The 23449-nt window shown below is 41.1% G+C and overlaps 1 protein-coding gene across 3 annotated transcripts in view; it reads right to left on the bottom strand.

Moving 5' to 3' along the window:
• Positions 1-350: 350 nt before the first annotated feature.
• Shld1 (shieldin complex subunit 1) overlaps positions 351-23449 on the bottom strand; it is a 72499-nt gene continuing 49400 nt past the window's right edge. For all 3 annotated transcript variants that reach the window (XM_042694532.1, XM_042694533.1, XM_042694531.1), the window contains exon 3: positions 351-932. In XM_042694532.1, the coding sequence (XP_042550466.1) occupies positions 490-932 (443 nt within the window). In that variant the 3' untranslated portion in view covers positions 351-489. The remainder of the gene's footprint in view (positions 933-23449) is intronic.

Consider the following 23449-nt stretch of genomic DNA (forward strand, 5'->3'; position numbering starts at 1 on the left):
GAGAGTGAGAGAGAGGAAGGAAGGAAGGAAGCAAGCAAGCAAACTCATTTCCCAGAGGCTTGTTCTCTTAGGTAGGGTTCTCCCAGGGGTAGATAGTGAGTAAAGGACTCAGATAAAAGACATTTATTAAGGAAAGGGTCCCTCAAGATACCCATAGATGACTAGGAAGAGGACAGGGAGAAAAAGGAGGGCTGCTGACCTGTTTCCCAGGCACCCTGAGTATAGCCTTGGGCTTTGGATTCCTAAACTAGCTAGCCAGGGCCTTGGTCAAGGCAAGTGGTGGGGTAGCATGGGAAGTGGGTGACCACAGGGAACTTGTTATGAACTCATTGGCTCTCTCTAGAACCAAGTCACAGGTGCCAGCCTTTAATTATAAACCACTTATCTTTGTTTGGGCTGGGGACAAACATTTGACAAGAGACCCCCAGGGATTCTGAGGGAGGCATCCACATCATCTTCAGTACTGCTTGCTCTCAGCATCAGCACCAGTTATGGGTCTGTCATCACGCAGTGCTTCAAGAGATAACAAATGATATCTTTTGATAGCCCTGGGATGGGCTCTTCATCATCCAGAGAGATGTCTGCTGCTCCCAGAGGGTAGAAGTGTGCATGCTTGGAATGCCTCTGCAAGGCTGAGTAGCCGTCCCGGTTGAAGATGACCTGTGCCATCTGGAAGCTGCGGAGGGCATATTTCTGGCTCTCCTGGTCCCTCAGTTCAGGGATTTTCTTGGACAGGTGCTGGCAGACAAACGCAGAGAGTGGATTCCCAGAGGCTGGCTGTGGATGTCCAAACACTTCATAGAATCTATCCAGGGATTTCCGAAGCCCAGCATCCTCTTCATTGGTTTCTGCCTGGCCTTTCAAAGAAGGGTCTGGCCACAAGTCCTCAGAAGTCCAGGAGTTCTTCTGTTCACTATTCAGGTTACTGCTGTCTGCAAGATAAAGCACATTCCGATATTTGAACACACAATGAAAAATATCAGAAAGCAAGACAAGCACAAATGATGTCCCTTTTTCAATTCAATACACATACTGCGCCTGAGTGACTGGCTACAGGCAAATCACCTAATTCTATAATCTGTCCTCACCACTCTGTGTGTGTGTCCAACAAGAATGTCCCACAACTCCAGGAAATAAAAATGAGGTTTTTGTCTTTTCTTTTGTTGTTGTTGCTGCTTTTGTTTTCTTTCCTTTTTATTCTGTCTGCTTCTTTATGCCCTTGGCGACATAAGGGGAGGGGCGGAAATGAAGGGATACAGGGTGAACAAAAGCAGTAGTGGTATTCACTAGCACTATATTGAAAATGAACTCTACAACTGTGGGTAGAAGACGGTAGGGAAAAACAGGGAGAGAATAAGAGTGAGGAAAGGGGCGATGCTGTGCAAAAAGAAATACACTCTTTACCTGATTTATGTAACTGTAACCCTTCTTTACATCACCATTATAATAACAGTAAAAAAGAATGTCCTACTTGAATATTTCAGGGATTCTTAACCTGGGATCCCTATATTAAGTTCAGGATGGCTGTGAACTTAGATGAAAACCCTATTTATGGGCTGGGAAGGTGGCTCAGTGGTAGAGTGCTTACCTTGCATGCATGAGGCCCTGGGTTCGATTCCTCAGCACCACATAAGAAAAAAAAAAGCCAGAAGTGGCGCTGTGTCTCAAGTGGTAGAGTGCTAGCCTTGAGCTGAAGAGCTGAGGGACAGCGCCCAGGCCCAGAGTTCAGGCCCCACGACCGGACCCAAGAAAACCCTATTTATTTTCACTAACCTCTTCCGAAAAAGTAAGCATTTCCTTCTATGATGAATGTAGGCAACAAACCACAATATTAGTACCAGTCCTTGTGACCTGGCTATCAATGGATCACAGCTATTTTTATATCACATTGCGTATGTTTAAGATATATACATGTATATGTATATATACATCTATGTATACATCTACATAGATGTATATATACATATACATGTATATATCTTAAACTTAAGACTATGTTATGAACGGAATTGTGTTCCCATTAAATTTGTGTGCTAAAGCTCTAAACCCTTATGTGACTATGTTTAGAAAGGGCTTTTAGGAGGTAAATAAGGTTAGATGAGGTCCTAAGGAAAAGGTTCTCATCCAATAGGACCTATAACCTTATGGGGAAGAGATGGGGGAAGGAGAGGCAGACAGAGTCCATCTCTCCATGTGTAAAAAATGAGGCAAGACCATGAAGAAGGCTGTCTGTAAGTTGGGAGAAAAGTCCTCCCCGCTTGGGGCTAGGAAGGTAGCTCAGTGGTAGAGCGCTTGCCTTGCATGCCCGAGGCCCTGGGTTTGATTCCTCAGCACCACATAAGCAAAAAGAAAAAAGCTGGAAGTGACACTATGGCTCAAGTGGTAGAGCGCTAGCCTTGAGTGAAGAGCTGAGGGACAGTGCCCAGGCCCAGAGTTCAGGCTCCATGACCAGATCCCCCCCCAAAAAAAGTCCTCCCCCTAAAACCAACCAGCCAGCACCTCAGTCTTAGATGTCCAGCTTCCAGAACTGATGTTTAAGTTCATTATGGTATTTTATATGTCAAGCTGAAAAGACTAAAAAGACTACTTTGAAATTACCATTGTCATTAGTCCTGATAATAAATTGAATTACTGGTGCAGTTATTTAAAGGTGTATATTAAAAAATGGAAAATGAAACCTACTGAAACTGTTTTAAGAAGGGAGAGGGGGAAAAAAGAGAGATGGGTAAGTTTGATTGGAGTATATAGTATATATGTACAAAAATGTCATAATAAAACCCCACCACTGAACTGAAGCCTCTGGAGTGGGTGGACAGGGAGGGAGGCAGATGCTGGCCTTTTTTTTTCTGGTTCTATATCAAAGAAACAGTAGGAAAGGACTTTTTGGCTTGTATTCTTCACAAGTGCCAAATTCATGAAAATCAAGGAAAGACCAAGCCGTTCTAGACTGCAGGAGACATGACAACTAAATGCAACAGGTGGTTTTGAACTGACTTATTTTGCAATAAAGTACTTTACAGGAACACCTGAAGCATTGTGAATGGCATCACAATTAGACGGTAGTGATGTTCTGCTACTCAGTTTCTGATGCTGGTGCTTTAATTCTGTTATGTAAGAGAATATTGTTATGATGCACAAACGTCATGTGTAGAATTTCAGGGGTGAAAGGCACCAGGTGGATCACTCACTCAGTTCATGAGTATGATATTGTTTTAAAAATCTTTAAAGCAAATTTCTGGAGGGATAATTGCTAAAATTTTCTACTTCAAAATAACAAATAGGCTGGGTGCTCTTGGCTCACATCTATAATCCTAACTACCCAGGAGGCTGAGATCTGAGAACCATCACTCAAAGCCAGCCTGGGCAGAAAGGATCATCAAATTCCCATCTCCAATTAACCACCAAAAAGTGGAAGTGGAGCTCAAATGGTAGAGCATCAGCCTTGAGCCAAAAAGCCAAATGAGATCTCAAGGCCCTGATTTCAAGCCCCAGTACTGGTACACATGCACACGCACACACACAGACACACAGACACACACGCACACACACTCTCAAAAAGCCTTAGCCTAGGGTTTGGCAAGTAGTATTTGCCTTTTTAATGGTGTTGCTATTAAAGAACTAGGGAAAGGAGTGAAGATGGGCTCATAATGGCAAGATGAGAGATGAGCTGTCCCTTACCACCTCCTTCCTTGCAGACGATCTGATCCCAGGATGGAAAAACAGGAAGATGGGACTGAGAAGGGCAATGGGAAAGGTAGGGAGGGAGAACAGAGAAATTCTTAGCAGCAACACTGGGGAAACTGGAGAGTTCTTGAAATATTGAAATCACCCACCTGACATGAACAGCCATTTGTACAGAACTGTCCAAGTAGCATGACATGTACTTGTAAGTAATTAGTCAATGAATTTTGATATACTGAATTTGTGTGTGTGTGTGTGTGTGTGTGTGTGTGTGTGTGTGTGTGTGTGTGTGTGTGTGTGTGTGTGTGTTGGTCCTGGGACTTGAACAGCACTGTTCCTGAACTTCTTTGCTCAAGGCTAGCACTCTATCACTTGAGCCACAGCTCCACTTCTGGCTCTTTGGTGGTTAATTAGAGATAGAAGCTGCACGGACTTCCCTGCCCAGTCTGGCTTTGAAATGAGATCTAGCTTGTCTCCTGTATACCACATACAAATGTCAAGCAGACGGCAAACCATCTTCAAAGAAACAACCCTTCCTTCTTCAAAAGGACCATGGCATATGGCTTGAGTCATTTACTGTCAGTTATTTTGAGTACTGCCTCCAGTGCATTTCAGTCTTTGATTTCCTTTCAAACTTGCTTCACAGCAAGTACTGAGCCTTTTCTCTAATGGCATGCTGTGGTGGTCTTCAGAATGTCATTCTTTCTTTACCAGCACATTTAACTCTCCATCTAGGTGTGGAGATGGAGAGAAACATGGGATCTTCCCTAACTCAATTCCTGCTCAGACGTACATTCTCACCACTGTTTTCAAATCCCACTCTACTTGTTGATATATCCCAGGTTTATAAAGCTTTCAACTAAGAACAGTAATGTCTACCCTAGGGTAAGTCTGAAGAAGTCTTTTGTGTCAGAGATTACAAAGTGCTACATTGGTGACTGGAGTCAAGTATATACACATCCTACAGTGTGCACAAGACAGTGCCTAGCAACAAAGAATCATCCTTTCTCCATGTGCTGATAAGGTCGCTCCTCTCGCCACTACTAAACTGAAGATGAACACTGACTCAAAGGATGGGTTTTGGAAGGAACTGGAAGTGAATTCTGAATCCCCACTGAGCTGTAATTTGCCTTGGGATTTGCCAAGGCAACCTTTGCTATGAATCACCCTTCCTTGGGCATTACCTTTCTTACCCATATACATGGTGCAATTTCCCCTTCTCTGACCCTGAGATGCCTTTTCCCTTCGCTGGGTCAGGGCTCCATTCCCAAAGATTCTTGTATTACCTAAATTGGGAGGAGCTTCCATCAGAAAAAGCATTCGTTAGGAAGCCTAGTTGATACAATGACTTTGCATGCATTGTTTCAGGTAAGCTATTCATGAAAGCATCCACTTGTTATTTTTTTCCTTTGCTCAGAGAAAAGGATAACATATAGATATTTTTCATTCTCATAAAAGTAAAAATACTTTGAATCTCCAGGAGTTACAAATGCTAACTTGAATTCAGTAATGCAGGACAATCAATGAACTTGGAACATTTGAGATTAATGGCTGTGGTCTGTGAGAGATGCCATTAGCCAAACCTCAAATGGCTAATGGGGGATTCTTGCAGAGAATTTTACAAGGCTGCTTCTGTGGTTAATAAATGCACAGCAGGTTTTTTAATCTCTGTCAAACATTTTAGCCTTTAACAAGTTGCTGCTAAATGGACTTGATATTCAGAATTCTGTCTCCTTCATGCTTCTGTACCAATTGACGCCCACATTGTCTTGTTTGTCCAGAGTTCCTTTTACCACCAATAGCTAATTAGGAAGATCTGTGATTCAGGGCTACACAGGACCAAAAGAATCTAAGTCTTACTTTTAAAATATTAGACAGCATATTGAAAGCTGGGTGCTAGTGGTTTCATGCATATTATCCTATCTACTCAGGAGGCTGAGATCTAAGGATTAAGGTTCAAAGACAGACTGGGGAGGAAAGTCTATGGGATTCTTATTTCCAATTAATCACCCCCTCCCTCACTCAAGCCAGAAGTAAAGAGAGCTGTGGCTCAAGTAATGGAGTGCTAGCCTTGAGAAAAAAAACCTAGGATAGCTCCTAGGACCTGAGTCCAAGCCCCAAGGCCAGTACAAAAAAAAAAAAAAAAAAAAAAAAGCACAGTATCTTAAGAAAGGAGGAGGAATATGTGGCTTACAAATGTCTTTCTGTGCTATGGTGATGGGAGCTGCCCATTTGATAGCTATATAGCACATTCTTATTTTCCCAGGCCGGCAGCCCTGTTTTGTCTGCCTTGCGTGTGCAAGGGACATGTCCTGGTCATCAACATTCATTTGTAATCCCACTTTTGATGCATCACTTAATTTTGTGAGGGAGTTGGACTTCAGAGGCCTCACACTGCTCCAAGATTATTCCACAGGCAACAATACCATGTTAAGTCTATCAGGAGCTAAGGCCTGCATTGCAACTTCTTGCTGTGGACCTTACTTTTCTTTTCCTTTGTAACTTTTCTGTTCCTCTTAACCCTGCTACCCACAGGATGAACAGGATCACTGGATTTGAATAAGATCCAGTGTTACCTCAAGCCTGGATGTGCAAGGCCGTGAGAAGGTAATTGGTGCTCACTCCTCTGTCTGCAGCATTTGTGCTGAGAAACCTTTCCTGGCCCTTGAATACACAGAGCAAGCTCCTCTTTATACTTCTTCTTTGCATGTGGCTAAATCAGGGTTTTGTGTTGTTGCTATCACAAATTGAGAAAACTTAAAGAAGAAATGTTTTGTTTTGGCTTCATTTCAGAGGTTTTAGTCCGTGGTCAGCTGGCTCCATTGCTATGCGACCATGATAAGGCAGCAGCAGAACATGGCAGCAGAACTGGCAGACAACATGCCCAACAAGTATAAGTAAGGCTCTGGGTTCAATTCCTAGTACTAAGCGGGGAAGAGGACAGCAAAACCAAAAGAGCTTGTGGCAGAGCAAAGTTCAAAGCTTTGTTCCTTGTGACCTCTTCCATCCAACTAGGACCCACCCGCCACAGTTCCATTTAAATTTTGAATCCACCAGTGGATTCAAGCATTGATCAGAGTCATCATGCTCTAATTTTCTCCAGAAAGTCCCTGACAACCAGAGGTATGTTTTCCTAGGTATCTCTCAAACCAATAAAATAGATAATATTAACTATGGCAGCATGCAATACACTTTATTCATATGTCTGGTTCCATCATCTCCTTTCAATCTATTTTTAAATTTTATTATTTTTTTGGGGGGGGTCATGGGGGCTGAACTCTGGGCCTGGGCTCTGTCCCTCAGCTCTTCAGTTCAATGCTAGCACTCTACCACTTGAGCCACAGTGCCACTTCTGGCTTTTTTTTGCGTATGTGGTGCTGAGGAAATCAAACCCTAGGCCTCATGCATGCAAGGAAATCTACCACTCTACCACTGAGCCACCTTCCCAGCCCCTAAGATTTGATTTTGTTTTCAATGAGCTTTCAATATCAGCCAGAATAGACTAGGTTATGCTATATGACAAGTAAGCACCAAATATCAGGGCCACCAAATAACAAATGGTTAATTCTCATTTGGTAGAATTATGTCCCACTATTAGTATACTGATATACAAATGGATCAGATCATTTTGAGCAGTACCTCCAGTCTTATGGAGCAGCTGCTGTATTACCACAGCTGATCATAACAACAGATGGAAAAAGAGCCTGGTGAAGCAGCCAGTGGCTGGAGAAGCTCTGCCACTGTTCACATTTCACTGACCATTGTGAAGTCACATGCTCAAGTCTGATTTCAAAGGATAAACATGAAAAATTATCTTGTAGGGAAAAGCAGGGGATACTGGTGAACAGCAATTTGTTTGCAACATCTTCCATGTGAAACTGTATTTCCCATTTTTACAATAGCCAAGCAGTAGCAGCAATCCAGGGTCTAACAATTAAGTGAATAGCCACACAAAATGTGGCATGTGCACACAATGGAATAATATTCAGTCTTTAAAGGGAAAGATGCTCTGAAACCGAATGCAGCATGGACTTTATGTTAAGTGAAATAGGATAACCATAGCTAGAGAACTACTGTACATTTCTACTAGTATAGGGTCTCCATAGCAGTCAAGTTCACAGAGACAAATGACCATCATGGTTGGATTTGTTATATGATGAGTAGCTATAGTTTTGAAACTTGAGAAGAGGTGTGGAGACTGGTCAACAACAATAGAAACACTTAACACTCATGAACAACAAGCTTTAAAATGGTTAAGACAGTAAATGGCATGTTATTGTAGTTATTGTAGCTCTGCACTCCCCTAAATCTATCTATCCTGTCTCCCTTTCCTGCTTTACATTTTGTGTACATTTTTTAATTCCCCACTCAAGGACCTTTGTCTCTATCACCTACTGTATCCTAAGAACTAAAAAGGTGCCTAACACAAGGTCAATACTAAGCTCATTAATTTTTTCTTTTATTTGATGAGTTTCATTTTCAAAGATATAATTAGGGATGAGGTAGAGTACTTGTCTAGCCTGAGCAAGGCCCTAGGTTCAATCCCCAGCACCTTCTAAAAAAAAAAAAAGAACAAAAGACTTCTTGTCTCAAAGACAAAATAAACTTTATTACTATATTTAATAAATCTAAAACCCCATACCTTAGTAATTTGTGAACTGAACAAGGGAATGAAATTAAGGTTAACAGATTCTGTCTGAAACACATAAGCAACACAAATATGAGTATCTGAATTCCTACCTACTCCCAACCTGTGTAATATGCATGGGTATTTCCTAAAAATTGACCTGGTTTAAAGGGAGGCAAAAAAACTTTATAATATCAAAGCAAGGCGTTTCATACACTATAACAAATGGTGACTAGATCAACATATCCATCTATCCATTAGCCAAATGTAGCTATTGAGTACCTAAAACATAGTACAAATAAAGACACAAGCACAACATCAAATCAGATCCCAAAGATTCACTACATAAAAATAATATCAAAAATACTGATTGGACTGAAAATGTTAAATATGACAAGTTAAAAAAAATATAAGCTGGGCACCAGTGGCTCATGCTGGTAATCCTAGCTACTCAGGAGGCTGAGATCTGAGGATCATGGTTCAAAGCCAGCCCGGGAGGAAAGTCTGTGAGACTCTTATCTCCAATAAACCACCAGAAAATGGGAAGTGGCGCTGTAGCTCAAGTGGTAGAGCCCTAGCCTTGAGCTGAAGAGCTGAGGGACAGCACTCAGGCCCAGAATTCAAGCCCCACGACTGACCAAAATTAAAAATTAAAAAAAATATATATATATATAGTAAAAACTAGTATTTTTTATTTTTCTTATTTTTTTGTCGGTCCCATTGGGGCTTAAACTCTGGCCTGGGCACTGTCTCTGAGCTCTTCAACTGAAGGCTAGCACTCTACCACTTGATAGCACCACTTCTGGTTTTCTGGTCATTAACTGGAGATAAGAGTCTCATGGACTTTCCTGCCCAGGGCTGGCTTCAAAGCATGATCCTCAGATCTCAGCCACCTGAGAAACTAGGATTATAAATGTGAGTCATTAGTGTTTTTAATCGTGGCTGATAGGAAAATATGAATGATGTGAGTGGCTCAGATTATGTTTCTGTACAAGGATGGCTGATCCAGATATTCTTTATGTAATCAATTTTTTTTTGGTTGGTTGTGGGGCTTGAACTCTGGAAGATATTCTTTAGAGTTATGATGCAAGAAGGCTTTGACTCCACAGTTATCTTTCCTGAAAGTTTATGCAGAAATTCTTGGAGCTTAGGTAACATTCTAAAGGCAGCCAGGATGAAGATTCACAGTAGCATTGTATCAGTCCATTTTGGTTACAATAATTAAATGCCTTACGCTGGATAACTTCATAAAGAAAAAAGCATTATTTGATCGCACAGTTCTGGAGGTGCAAGGGGCCCATATCTGGTGATAGTTTTGCTGGCAGAGTCCAGAGATGGTGTGAGGCATTACACAGCAAGAGACAGGAAGAGTGAGTGACTGTGTGTGTGTGTGTGTGTGTGTGTGTGTGTGTGTGTGTGTGTGTGTGTGTGTGTGTGTGTGTGTGTGTGTGTGTGTGTGTGTGTGTGTGTGTGTGTGTGTGTGTCTTCCTGCTTCTCTCCCCCTTATAAAACCACTAGTATTCAATCATAGGGACTTCTCCCTGATGACCAGTCTATTCCTAAGCACCTTCAAATGGCCCAACCTTTAAATACTATAATCTATAAATTACATGTCCACCTTCTTTACACTGTAAGACAAACTCAAATGATAACCGAACCACATCAAATGTGTTATCCCACACTGTTTGGGAAGCATGAGATGTCCATGGATGGTCAGTTCTGCAGTTCTGCATTGTCCTCCTCTACTAGTTGCCCCTGGAGTACACGCTTGCAAGGAAGTGAGGACGGACTTTCTAAATGAACCCAGATGTCTCTACTTCCTAGACTCGATCAATAATTATAGAACATTTACCATCCGTGGCATCAGGTTTGGCCCCATGATAGCTGGCCAATGTCTGGGAGGCAAAAGCTGCGTAAAGCTGAGATGAACAGGTGATGCTGAGGCCTAAGGGATGTGTCATCTCCAGTCAGATGAGTCAAGGAAGGAAAGCTGCTGGGGGAAAGCCAGAGGTAGGCCTGAAGAGTGCAATGCCCAGGAGCATAGAGTATGGTAGTGTTTGGGGAAGGGAATTCTTACAAGTTAGGTTAGGTTAAGGGTTTTGAGGGCTTGCGTGCATGTTGGAGAAACCAAGTAAATACTGTTTTAGTTTTGTTTTGTGCTGGCCTGGGGGCTTGAATTTGCTTTTGTGGTCTCAAGTGACTTGTGTGCTTAGTGGGCACTTGAGCTATACCTTCAGTTCAGCTATTTTGCTGGTTAATTGGATATAAAGGCTCTCAGACTTTTCTGCCTAGGCTGGTTTCAATGCAGAGTCCTCCAAGTTTCAGCCTTCTGAGTAGCTAGGATTATAGGCTGTAAACACTGTTGGTAACCAGCCAACTTCAGGCATTCCCTACTGAAAAAATATATTACAATTTGAGTGATCAAGACTCACTAGGGCAAAGGGGAGGCTTACTCAGAACAGTCTTGGTTTGTGCCTACTGTCCCAAGAGCATCCTCTTTCACTCTGAAAAGATGGATCACAATGCTCCTTCCATGTGCATGTGCATGGGGACACATTTCACAGAGAACCTGGTGTTGGAGGTACACAGGAGAAAGTCCTACCTCACATCCTCACACAGTGCGGGGCTGAGGTTGAACCTGGAAATGGTCCCAGTCCATGGTCTAACTATGTAAGTGACTACAGATTTTGTTTTCTGCTAAACCTTGGATTTATTCTACTCTTCAAGAGCCTTCTGGTTATTGCTGGTAAATAATGACCCCCATTCACTCTACCCATCTGTGTTTCACTTGACTCTTCTTTCTGGTTTGTCTCCCCTCTCCCATGTCATAACACCAGACTTGGAGTTCTAAAACACCTTATCCTACCTTAATAATAACAAAACTAATCACAAAAAAAATGTCAACAAATTTGAGCCTCTTTTGCCCAGGCAACCCAGGTTTTGAATTTGCAACTGTTCCTTTAAAGGACAAATTTCACAAATCCCTGGAAAAGAGGCTATCAAGATATTTAATTCAAATTAACACTTCAAAAGGATGATTGGCTTAGTCAGGTGCTTTAGAAGCCAGAGCCAGAGTCTGTACTTGTTTACATCTGAAAGATAAAACTGGATGAATCACCCAGAAGGAAATAGCTTTTGCTGTCACCCTTCATCCCAATGACACATAGATGCAATGTGCAAAGGACAGGGTCTTGTGAGAGGGCACTGTTGAGGAACAATGAAGGCAGGGAGAAAATAAAGATTATGTGATCTGTAAATAGCTCCCAAATTAGGTATGAGGGAAATTTGATAAAGCAGATGTTCTGAATTGCAAATTATCTTATTTTTATCTTGGCAAATGTTACCTTTTTGCTAAGAGATTAAAATGTTCTAAGAATTACGAACTTTAACATCCAAGCTCATAGTACTCCAACTTGACAACTGGCATATTGTCACATTGGTTTCAAATCTTTCTCCTTATTAAAGATATCAATTAACTTGACTGTTTCTTCATAGATATTATATAATTTGGCTCCTTCTAGCCCATTATATATGTTTTAATATATATGCTATAAATTTATGTATCAATATTAATTTATAAATATACTAATAGATAATATTGTTGCTTTTTGTATAGTGGTCATTTTAATTTTGCTTTCAATTTTCAAAATTTAGCATCTTGCTTTTAAAAAATACTTTCTATAGAGGGAAGGGTTGACATTGTCCAAAAAGAAATGTTCTCATGCTGGGCACTGGTGGCTCACACCTGTAATCCTAGTTACTCAGGAGGCTGAGATCTGAGGATCATGGTTCAAAGCCAGCCTGGGCAGAAGAACCAGTGAGACCCTTATCTCCAATAAACCACCAGAAAATGGGAAGTGGAGCTGTGGCTCAAGTGACAGAGTGTTTGCCTTGAGCTGAAGAGCTGAGGGACAGCGCCCAGGCCCATGACCACCAAAAAAAAACAAAAAAAACAAAAAACAGGGCTGGGAAGTTGGCTCAGTGGTAGAGCGCTTGCCTTGCATGCATGAGGCCCTGGGTTCGATTCCTCAGCAGCACATAAGCAAAAAGAAAAAAGCCGGAAGTGGCGCTGTGGCTCAAGTGGTAGAGCGCTAGCCTTGAGCTGAAGAGCTGAGGGACAGCCCTCAGGCCCAGAGTTCAGGCCCCACGACCAGACCCCCCCCAAAAAACAAAAACAACCAACCAAACAAACAAAAAAGAAATGTACTCATTATCTGATTTATGCAACTATAACACTTCTGTACATCACCTTCAAAATAAAAATAATATATGTATATATGTAATTATAAAATACTTTTTTTCGGTATAGGGATTTAACTCTGGGCCTGGGCGCTGTCCCTTAGCTCTTCAGCCCAAGGCTAGCGCTCTACCACTTGAGCCACAGAGCCACTTCCTGCTTTTTCTGCTTATGTGGTGTTGAGGAATGGAACCCAGGGCCTCATACATGCAAAGCAAGCACTCTACCACTGAGCCACCTGCCCAGCCCTAAAAATACTTTCTATATACAGAGTTTTGTATTCTGCTTTCAGTGTACAAATTTGGGCTTTTATTCAGTTTAATTTAATTTTTTTTTTGTGTCTGTCCCTTAGCTTTCTCACTCAAGGCTGGGGCTTTTCTGGCTTTTGGGAGACTAACTGGAGATAAGAGTCTCATAGACTTTTCTACCCTGGTTGGCTTTGGACCACAATCCTCAGATATGTCTCTTAAGTAACTATGATACAGGCATGAGTCATTGAAATTGAAAATTGAAAGCAAAATTAAAATGACCACTATACAAAAAGCAACAATATTATCTATTAGTATATTTATAAATTAATATTTATACATAAATTTATAGCATATATTAAAACATATATAATGGGCTAGAAGGAGCCAAATTATATAATATCTATGAAGAAACAGTCAAGTTAATTGATATCTTTAATAAGGAAAAAGATTTGAAACCAATGTGACAAATTTTTTGTTTTTTGGGTGTTTTTTGCCAATCCTGGGCTTGAACTCAGGGCCTGGGTACTGTCCCTGAGTCTCTCTGTGCTCAAGGCTAGCACTCTACCACTTGAGCCACAGCGTCACTTCTGGCTTTTACTGAGGAATAGAGCCCAGGGTTTCATGCATGCTAGGCAAGCCCTCTACCACCAAGCCACATTCCCAGCCCAACAGTACAAATTTTTATATCCAACTTTATAATGTTTTTAACCTTTAGCCATTGTAGATAAGACAGACAGACAGACAGACAGATATAGATGGATGGATAGTTAGGTAGATAGCTATATCTAGTTAAAAGTATTCAAATATAGAAGCATATTTTCTACTATCACTAGCGAAAGTGAATCTCCTGGTACATAGCTCCCTGTGAACATGTGTGAGACTTTCTCTAAAAATACGTGTAGATATGGAATTAACTGAATCAAGGGACTATGAATTTTCCATTTTACTAGATTCTGTCAATTTGCTCTCCATAGGACTTGCAGCAAGTTCACTCCGACCAGCAGTGTGGGTTTTCCTCCTTCCCTCATCTTTGCCCAACCTTGATATTGTGAGACATTTCCCTTGTATCTGATTTGGTTTGCATTCCTTGATAGCTAGTACAACCAAGAGGCATTGTACACAGGTATAGGACCTTTGGGTTTTTCTATTCTGTGAACTGTGTATTCAAATTTCTTACCATGTGCCTGCTGGATTTTTCCTTTTCTCTTTTATTTCCACCCCCCCCTTTTTTTTTTTTGCCAGTGTAGGGATTTAACTCTGGGCCTGAGTGCTTTCCCTGAGCTTCTTTTTGCTCAAGGCTGGCACTCTACCACTTGGGCCACAAGGCCACTTCCAGCTTTTTTGAGTAGTTAATTAGGAGATAAAAGTCTCATGGACTTTCCTGCCTGGGCTGGCTTGGAACCATGATTCTCAGACCTCTGCCTCCTGAGTAGCTAGGACTACAGGCGTGAGCCACTGGTGCCCAGCCTTTTATTTCCTTTTAATGACAAACAAGATGAATGACAAAACGTTTTGACTATTCTTTGACTAATTTTACAATTATAATCAGTGATCCTTACAAGGAAAAGGATGAGATGAGGGCTTTTGAGAAGCCACAAAGCCTTCGTTTTAGTGACAAATCTCAAGCAAAACAGCCCTCATAATGTTAGCGTATCATGACCAAAAAGTGGATGATACTGTATTTACACTCCATATAATAAAGAAACTGTAAAGGAGCTGGACCCTAGAGCAGGGAAGGCATCGGACTCTACTGACCCTTATTTTCCAGACCAAGTCTCCAGAAGTGCTGGGTGATTTTGCAATTACAACATGAAAAGTTTCCTATGCTCATCCATTTTCTTAAATCCATATGATCTTTATATGGCTATCATTTGGCATCATTAGAACCAGAGATAGACTTATCTTTTGGCAATCAACAGGCCAGGCAGGGGAGCCCAAAGGTCTCCCTAAATGATTTAGATAAGGAAAGTCTACAAACTGCCAGCTTAGAACATAAAAAATGCTAAATAGCCCTGCATCAGTGGCTCACACCTGTAATCTAAGCTATTCTGGAGGCTCAGACCATAAGATCACAATTCAAAGCCAGACTGGGAAGAAAAGTCCATGACACTTTTTTTTTTTTTGCCAGGCCTGGGGCTTGAACTCAGCAACTGGGCACTGTCCCTGAGCTTCTTTTGCTCAAGACTAGCACTCTACCACTTGAACCACAGCATCACTTCTGGCTTTTTCTGCTTACGTGGTGCTGAGGAATCGAACCAAGGGCCTCTTGCGTGCAAGGCAAGCACTCTATCATGGAGCCACCTTTCCAGCCCCATTATTTGATTCTTGTACCTTTAAATAGCCAAGAAATTTTTCTGGCTCAACTCTTCTTATTTTCTGGTCTAGACCCTTAAAGTTAGAGCTGGGAGAACTATGATTCCCTGACCCTGCCCACATCCTGGAGAACAGCTCTGGGCAGGCACCTCTGCCTCTGGAATCCTAACACAGGACAATGAGGGAGGCTGTCAGACAAGGGAAGAGGAGAGATGGTTTCTTCTAGAAACCATCTGGAGTTTGGAGCTTTATTGAAATACCAAAAGCAATTGTTTAAAAATATTTTTCCCAAAAAAGTTTTAAGCTTTCATTTCACATAGGAAATTTCTGTGGAGTTGTCTCATATCCTGGCCTAGACAGTAAGGAGCCCTTGTAAGCAGAAAGGAAAAGCAAATGATTTGGATCTTGGTTGTTATGGCAACACTGCTACACTGCCTTTTATGATGATGATGATGATGATGATGATGATTGTTGACTTCAGTACAGTTAGACATGAGTCCCTAAGATAATACTTGAGATACTAACCTTAACTGTAAGACAAATAGAAGCACTTTAAAAATAATGCTTGACAATAGTTATTATAATTAAAATAATATAAAATATACGTCTGAAATACCATGGTTTAATTAATACACACTAAAAAATGAGTGACAGGGAAGTAAAAGAGGCTCTTCTGGGGGAGCAGAAGAATATTGTTTTTTTTTGGGGGGGGGTCCGGTGTGGGCCTGAACTCTAGGCCTGGGCGCTATCCCTCAGCACCTCAGCTCAAGGCTAGCACTATACCACTTGAGCCACAGCGCCACTTCCAGCTTTTTTTTTTCTGCTTATGTGGTGCTGAGGAATCGAACCCAGGGCCTCATGCATGCAAGGCAAGTGCTCTACCACTGAACCACCTTCCCAGCCCGAGCAGAAGAATATTATTGAAGTCATTTATCAGCATGTATAAAAATAGAACAATGAGACTGAAGAAAAGAAGGATAAGGGAGCATGACAATCGTGAGTCTGACAGGGATACATCATATACATTTCCATTGTTCATGGAATGACTGATCAGAATACATTATGTAAGGTGTGCATTATATATTTCTATTGTTTTTAGAAATGTTACAATGAAACACCCAGCCACACAACTAACACATGCTAATTAAAAACAAACAAACGATGCTTCTAGTGTTGCTGGATACATTAAATTTAGGAGATTGTTCCTGGGCTGGGGGAAAGAATGGAGGATTCGCACAATCTGCCTGTATTGACAAGAAAGTATTTGGTGATTTTCACACTTAAAGAGGCATAAAACAAGAGTCTTAGCAACACAATTCCTTGCAGCGTTGACATTTGCAACAAGATTTTCCAAGAGATAGCCGGGCGCTGGTGGCTCACGCCTGTAATCCTAGCTACTCAGGAGGCTGAGATCTGAAGATGGCAGTTCAAAGCCAGCCCAGGCAGGAGAGACCGTGAGACTGCTATCTCCAATAAACCACCAGAAAACCAGAAGTGGCACTGTAGCTCAAGTGGTAGAGCGCTGGCCTTGAGCTGAAGAGCTGAGGGACAACGCCCAGGCCCAGAGTTCAAGCCCCACGACCGACCAAAAAAAAGATTTTCCAAGAGAAAAAAATAACATCTGTCACAGGAGAAGTCTGACATTTCTATACTCAGCAGTTTTTGCTAGGTTCAATTATTTTGCTTTTTGTACCAGTGCCTAAACTCAGTGCCTCAAGCTCTTGCTCAGCAACTGGTGTTCTACCACTTAAGCCATGCCTCTAGTCTAGCATTTTGTCTGATTAATTGGAGAGATAATCTCAGACTTTTCTGTCCCAACTCTTTGAACTTCTTTCTTCCAGGTCATAGCCTTCTGACTAGCTACCTAGGATTACAGGTGTGAGCCACTGGTACCAGGCAAGGTGTCAATTTTTGTAAGCAGATTTTACTTCCTGTCAATCAAGAAGTTGAACATTGAACTATAAACAAATGTACCAGAATGTACTTATACAGTTCATTGTTACTCCTTCACCTCTGTTGCTGCAGTTTGGTGGTGGAGCACTTGCCTAGCATGGGTGGCGATGAGGAAAAAGTCATCTCCCGAGGGATCAAACTATCATTTGTAAGATGCTGACTCTGCTCAGAGCATGTCAGGAATTGTCTTCATTTCTTCTGGAACTTTTTTCTTAGTGTCCTCACTGGTAACAAATTTCCATCCTCAGAGGTCAGAACTGCCTTCTTTTTATTGTCAGTCATCAGGCTTGAACTCATGGGGCTTGAACTCGGAGCCTGGGCACTGTCCCTGAGCAATTTGGTCAAGGCTAGTGCTCTGAGCCACAACTCCACTTCCAGTTTTCTGGTGATTAACTGGAGAGGAGAATCTTGCAAATTTTACTGCCTGAGATGGCTTTGAACTGTGATCCTCAGTTCACAGCCTCCTGAGTAGCTGGGATTATAAACATGAGTCACCAGTACCCAGCATAAGAATTATCTTCATGGGGGGGGGGGGGGGAATCCGTGGGGGGAGGTGGGGGGAGTATGGGAAGGGATGGGAAGGGGAAACAAAGAGGAGGCAACAATGCTTGATAAGAAATGTACTCATTATCTTGCCCATGTAATTGTAACTCCTCTGTATGGTATTCTCACAATTAAAAAAAAGAAAAAAGAAAGAAAAAGAAAAGAATTACCGGGGCTGGGAAGTTGGCTCAGAGGTAGAGCGCTTGCCTTGCAGGCCTGAGGCCCTGGGTTCGATTCCTCAGCACCACATAAGCAAAAAGGAAAAAGTCAGAAGTGGCGCTGTGGCTCAAGTGGTAGAGCACTAGCCTTGAGCTGAAGAGCTGAGGGACAGCTCCCAGGCCCAGAGTTCAGGCCCCACAACTGGACCAAAAAAAAAAAAAAAAGAATTACCTTCATGAAATGGTCAAGAGACATATGCAGCAAAATCTGGTAAATAATGTATGCGACTAAACAGGTAACATGACAAGGAATAAGTTAAAAGTACAGTTTACCTACAAAGGTAATTGATTTTCTTATGTTTCATAAGTTGATACTAAACGCAATCCTCACAAAAGAATTCCAAAAATCAGTTCTGTGCAATGTCAGACAGTGTAGCTTCATATGTACATACTTTCAACCTGTTGCCCTGTAATGTGAACTTAATTTCTGGCCTAATAAATGCTTATAGTCATAGAACAGAAATCTCAATATTTTTGTCCTGAAAAATTTGCTAGCATGGATTTTAAGTTGTAGAAAACTTGAGCTATAGCCAGGCACTGGTGGCTCAACACCTGTAATCTCATCTCTAGCTACTCTGGAGGCTGAGATCTCGGACTCAAGGTTCGAAGGCAGCCCAGGCAGGAAATCTATGAGATGCTTCACTCCAATAAACCATCAGAAAACCAGAGGGGGAGCTATCACTCGAAGTGGTAGGGGTCTAGCCTTGAGCAGAAAAGCTCAGAGACAGTGCCCAGACCCTGAGTTCAATGACAAAAAAAAAAAAGAAAACTTGAGCTATGTGAACTTGAGCAAGTTACTTAGCATCTCTGAATCTCATATCCTCCTCTGCACAATTGGGATAATAGTGGCTGTTACTGCTTGTAACTGTAGAAAGAATTAAATGATAGATTAGCATGAAACCTAGTACATACAAAGGCTCAATGAATAAAAGATATTTAATAACTATTACTGTAGAGTTGTTATATCTATCTGTTAAGCTGTGTCATTTAATATCTGGGATTTTAAAAAGTAAATTTTGAATACTCTTGTGTTTTTATGCAGTGATAGATGCATAACAGAAGCAGAGTCCAGATGAACAAGTATTTATGGTGACTGGAAGGAACATCACCTTTTCTGAGAGCTCCAGCTCCATCCTGGCAACAATAGCAGCAGGGATGAATCATAACTAGCATTACACATCGCACAGCCATAAGACTGTGACTACAAAGGGGTCCCAAGTGCACCCACTACAAAGAAAACATGATCCCAGTGGGGGTGGAAACAGCAGGTGCCCCAGCGTGTGGGTGTTGAAGAACACAGAAGCCCAGGCTACTGGAGCCCTCCGCAGACCCCAAACACATGGGAACCAGCACCAGCCTGTGGGTGGGACTGAAATGGCTTGATTCCAAGTCTGAGGGTGATAGTGGTTTCAGTTGAGACCAATACAAATCACGTAAAGAGCTTCAGGAAAAAGAGTCTGGTCTTGGCCTCATAAACAAACTGAAGAAGGAAAATCAGGTTGTTGTTGTTTTTCTTTTTCTTCTTAGTGTTGTGAAATTAGGCAGAAAAGATCTAGATTTCAGCAGTATGGAGGTTCCTCAAAAGACTCCATATAGAGCTCCTCTATGACCCAGCAATTCCACTTTTGGGCATTTACCCAAACGATCACAAACAAGGCTATACTAAAGCTACTAGCACAACTATGTTTATCACAGCATTATTTACCATAGCTAAGATATGGAACCAACCCAGATGTCTCTCAGTAGATGAATGGATCAAGAAAATGTGGTACACACACACACACACACACACACACAGACACACACACACACACACACACACACACACACACACACACACACACCCCATTTGCTAGGTTTGCTAGGAAATGGAAAGACCTGGAAAAAATTATATAAAGTAAGCCAGGCCCAAAGAAACATAGGTCCCATGGTTTCCCTTATTTGCAATAACTAGTATATGTCTAGGACAGGCAGAAAAGGTCAAAAGCTATGTACATATGACCATATAAGATGATGTTAAGCGGAATGAACCCCAAGATAGGGACACAAGTGGTTTTTCTTTCTTGCTACTGTTTTTACCATATTTATAATGTACTCTGTGATTTTTCTGTTTCTTTTGGATGTTCTTCCCCCATGGAAAATCCCTGTTTTCACTGTATTTGATGTCGGTGCCCTGCATCTTGTATATACATTTTTCTAATTTGGGGAGCGGAAGGGAAATAACAAAATGCTGAAATAAGGATACAGGTTGACCCATTGGAACAATGAGATGTACAAGACACTATGCTGAAAACGAACTTTACAACTTCAGTGGGGGAGGAGGGAGGAGTTGGAAAAGTGGGGAGGGAAGGGTTGGATGGTAGGGGAAAAACAAAGGAGGAGGTAACAATGCTCGACAGGAAATGTACTCATTACCTTATTCATGTAACTGTAACCCCTCTGTACAATATTTTTACACTAAAAATCCTGAAGCAGACAAAAGAAGATTTGGCTTTCATAAAATGACTGCTGGCTGAGTCAGAGCTGCAGTGGTGAGTTAATCTAAAATGGCACGATGAGACTGGGAAACACAATGAGAACAATTATGATACAAGTGTCTACCCTTATTATCCTCATTTGCACTTGAACTTGAGAATAAAACTTTGAATTCTTTCCCTCCTTCCCCCCTCCCTCCCTTCTTCTTTCTCCACTTGGCTTCAAACCACAATTCTCTGGTCTCAGTCTCCTGAGTAGCTAGAATTAAAGGCATGAGCCACTGACTCCTGGCAACATCAGCTTCTTAACTGACCATTAAAATGCTAAATTTGATCACAGCCAGCTCTTGCATATATCCAATACTCATCCTTTAAGACTGCTTAAAACAGAACAATATCCATATCACTTATGTGAAAGACCTATATGGAAATAGCTATATGAAATAATCTAGAGGCATTTTATTCCCTTGGTGCCAGGAGCCTGTTTAACTCACCAAGATGGTCACCGGTCCTTCAAAAAATATTCTAATGTTAAACTTTAATCCCAGATCACATGTGACCGACTTCAAAATATAATTCAAGTCCATTCTATATTTTGTTTCTCAAATTCCAGTCCATAATAAAACAATTTTGTAAAAGTATTCAACTTCAAAGTTGTCCTAAGTTGATTTAATTTTTCTTTAAAAATGTATCCAGATATGGTGGTATACATCTGTAATCCTAGCACATGGAAGACGGAGGCAGGAGGGTCTCAAATATTCATATGCATGTATTATGCTATATGTAGCATGATTACATATATTAATATACATATATTATGTATATATACACATAGATATACAAAAGCTCTTGATGTTTTATAGATGATATTTTTTTCCCTTTCTGTAACCAACTATTTCCATTTCCTTCTGAAGCAATTAATAACTTTATCTTACTAATTCAGCCTACACCAGCTGCTCTGGTGGCCGCTGAGCCCCACACTTGTTTGAAATCATTGGTCCACAGAGCAAGATAGCTGATCAAACACTGTTTTGAGGAAAAAGAGAAACTAATTACTTTTGCTCTCCCATGGTACTCACTGTCTTTGAATAATGAGTATTCAAAAGCTTCATTTGAAGAAAGTAATTAAGCTTTCTTTTGGTCAATAAGCTATGTCAGTCATCAGAAGATAAACCCAGGCAGAAGTCAGCACCGTGGGTAACTCTGGCTTATCAACAATTTTAGAATTTTACATTACCTAAGGCCCTCCTTAATTTTATTCCGTGTACAAATACTTAAGCCTATAAAGGAAAATAAACTTGAAGGGAGCCAGGTGCCAGTGGCTCAAATATGTAATCCTAGCTACTCAGGAGGCTGAGAGCTGAGGACTGCAGTTTGATGCCAGCCCAGACTCTTATCTCCAATAAAACACTCAGAAAAAGCCAGAAGTAGTGCTGTAGCTCAAGTGGTAGAGTGCTAGCCTTGAGCACACAGAGTCTCAGGGACAGAGCCCAGGCCCTGAGTGTAAGCCCCACGACCAGCAAACAAACAAACAAATAAAAACCCCCCAAACTTGAAGGGAACTATGAGAAGAAAAAAAAACTAGAAAAATAACATAATTATACAGGCCAGTCTAGATGATTAAATTTGTGTCTTCTAATTAGCAAGACTTCTAATGCATTTGAACATTAGCTCTTGAAAAGAGCCCCCCAACTGGCACTGGTGGCTCACGCCTGTAATCCTAGCTACTCAGGAGGCTGAGATCTGAGATCTGGTTCAAAGCCAGCCCAGGCAGGAAAGTCCGTGGGACATTAATCTCCAATAAACCACTAAAAAACTGGAAAAGGAACTGTGGCTCAAGTGGTAGAGCACTACCCTTAACTGAACTCTGCTGACTCTGCTACTATCTATACTTGCTAAAAATTAAGGTTCTATGCCCTGTTTCTCTTCCTAGCTCAAGATGAAAACAGTTGCTCCATGATGAGTTCCCATCATAATGTGCTACCCTTGCCAGAGGCCTAAAGCAATGAGGACAGAACTATGACCCAAAATAAACCTTTTCTCTTTACAAGTTAATTGCCTCAGATATATCATTATAGTAACAAGAAATTAATACAAATATCACTAAAACTCTATGAGGTAAGTTGACTGGTAAAGGTTTTTTTGATATAATCAACAAAAATCACAGTAGTTACTTTAAGCAGAAAGAAATAAGTTTAACATAGTGGAAATTACTGTTGGGAAAATGATACAAGCTTGAGGCTGAGCTTTTAGGAAGCATATTCAAATCACTCAGCAGAATTGGACAGCCAAAGGGGCTACTGCTTCTACCACTATTAGGAACCTAACAAAGGAACCAGAAAGTCCTGTTAAAAACTTTGTTCAACTATCACAACTGTTACCAAGATCTAAAACTTCCATTCAGGAAGCTGCCCAATAAAGTAGGAAGCCAGCAATACACTGGATAGTTCCAGAACCCTGCTGACCCTACTAGTATCTATACTGGCTAAAAATTGTTCTATGCCCTGTTTCTCTTTCCATGTAATCTAGACTTGAATTCAAGGGTTTATGGGACCAAGCCTATTAGCAGACCTTAAATTATATCCAGAATGCTAGCTGCAAGGATTTTTGGAAAGGGAAAGTTTACAACCTCTATAAAACATAGTCATGCCAGAGAACACATGATGAACTGAGACAAAGACTGAAAAAAATAATGGCTCAAAGACATGCAGTTACTAAGTGGTGCAGCCTAAAACCAAACTGAAGAAGTATAGCCCCAAGAAGCTATAAAACATTTGAAAATAATAATAGCACACAGGCGAGCTTATGAGCGGAAGTCTCCAGTCCTGACATACAAACAAATTTTCTACTCATAAACAGCAAAGTTCTTATTTACTATACTCATGAATCCTCATAGTACCCCTAGGAATTTAGTCTCAAATGTTCTCATCTTCAAATTTCAAAGGTATTTTTGGTCTAGAAAGTGTTCTCAAATATAGTGAAAACAGAAAGAAGGATCCAAAAGAGCCTGAAGATATCCATTCCTAGGCTTTGATTAGAAACAAAAAGTCCCCAAACCCAGATCCTCACACTAGTTTTATGGTACAAATCCAAAGAATCCGATAGTTATTTTAATACTGTCTACTGTAGCATCTTCCTGATTTTACTTTCTT

The sequence above is a fragment of the Dipodomys spectabilis genome, unplaced genomic scaffold (genome assembly GCF_019054845.1).
Source record: "Dipodomys spectabilis isolate Male_0828 unplaced genomic scaffold, ASM1905484v1 ptg000175l, whole genome shotgun sequence".
Lineage (NCBI taxonomy): Eukaryota > Metazoa > Chordata > Mammalia > Rodentia > Heteromyidae > Dipodomys > Dipodomys spectabilis.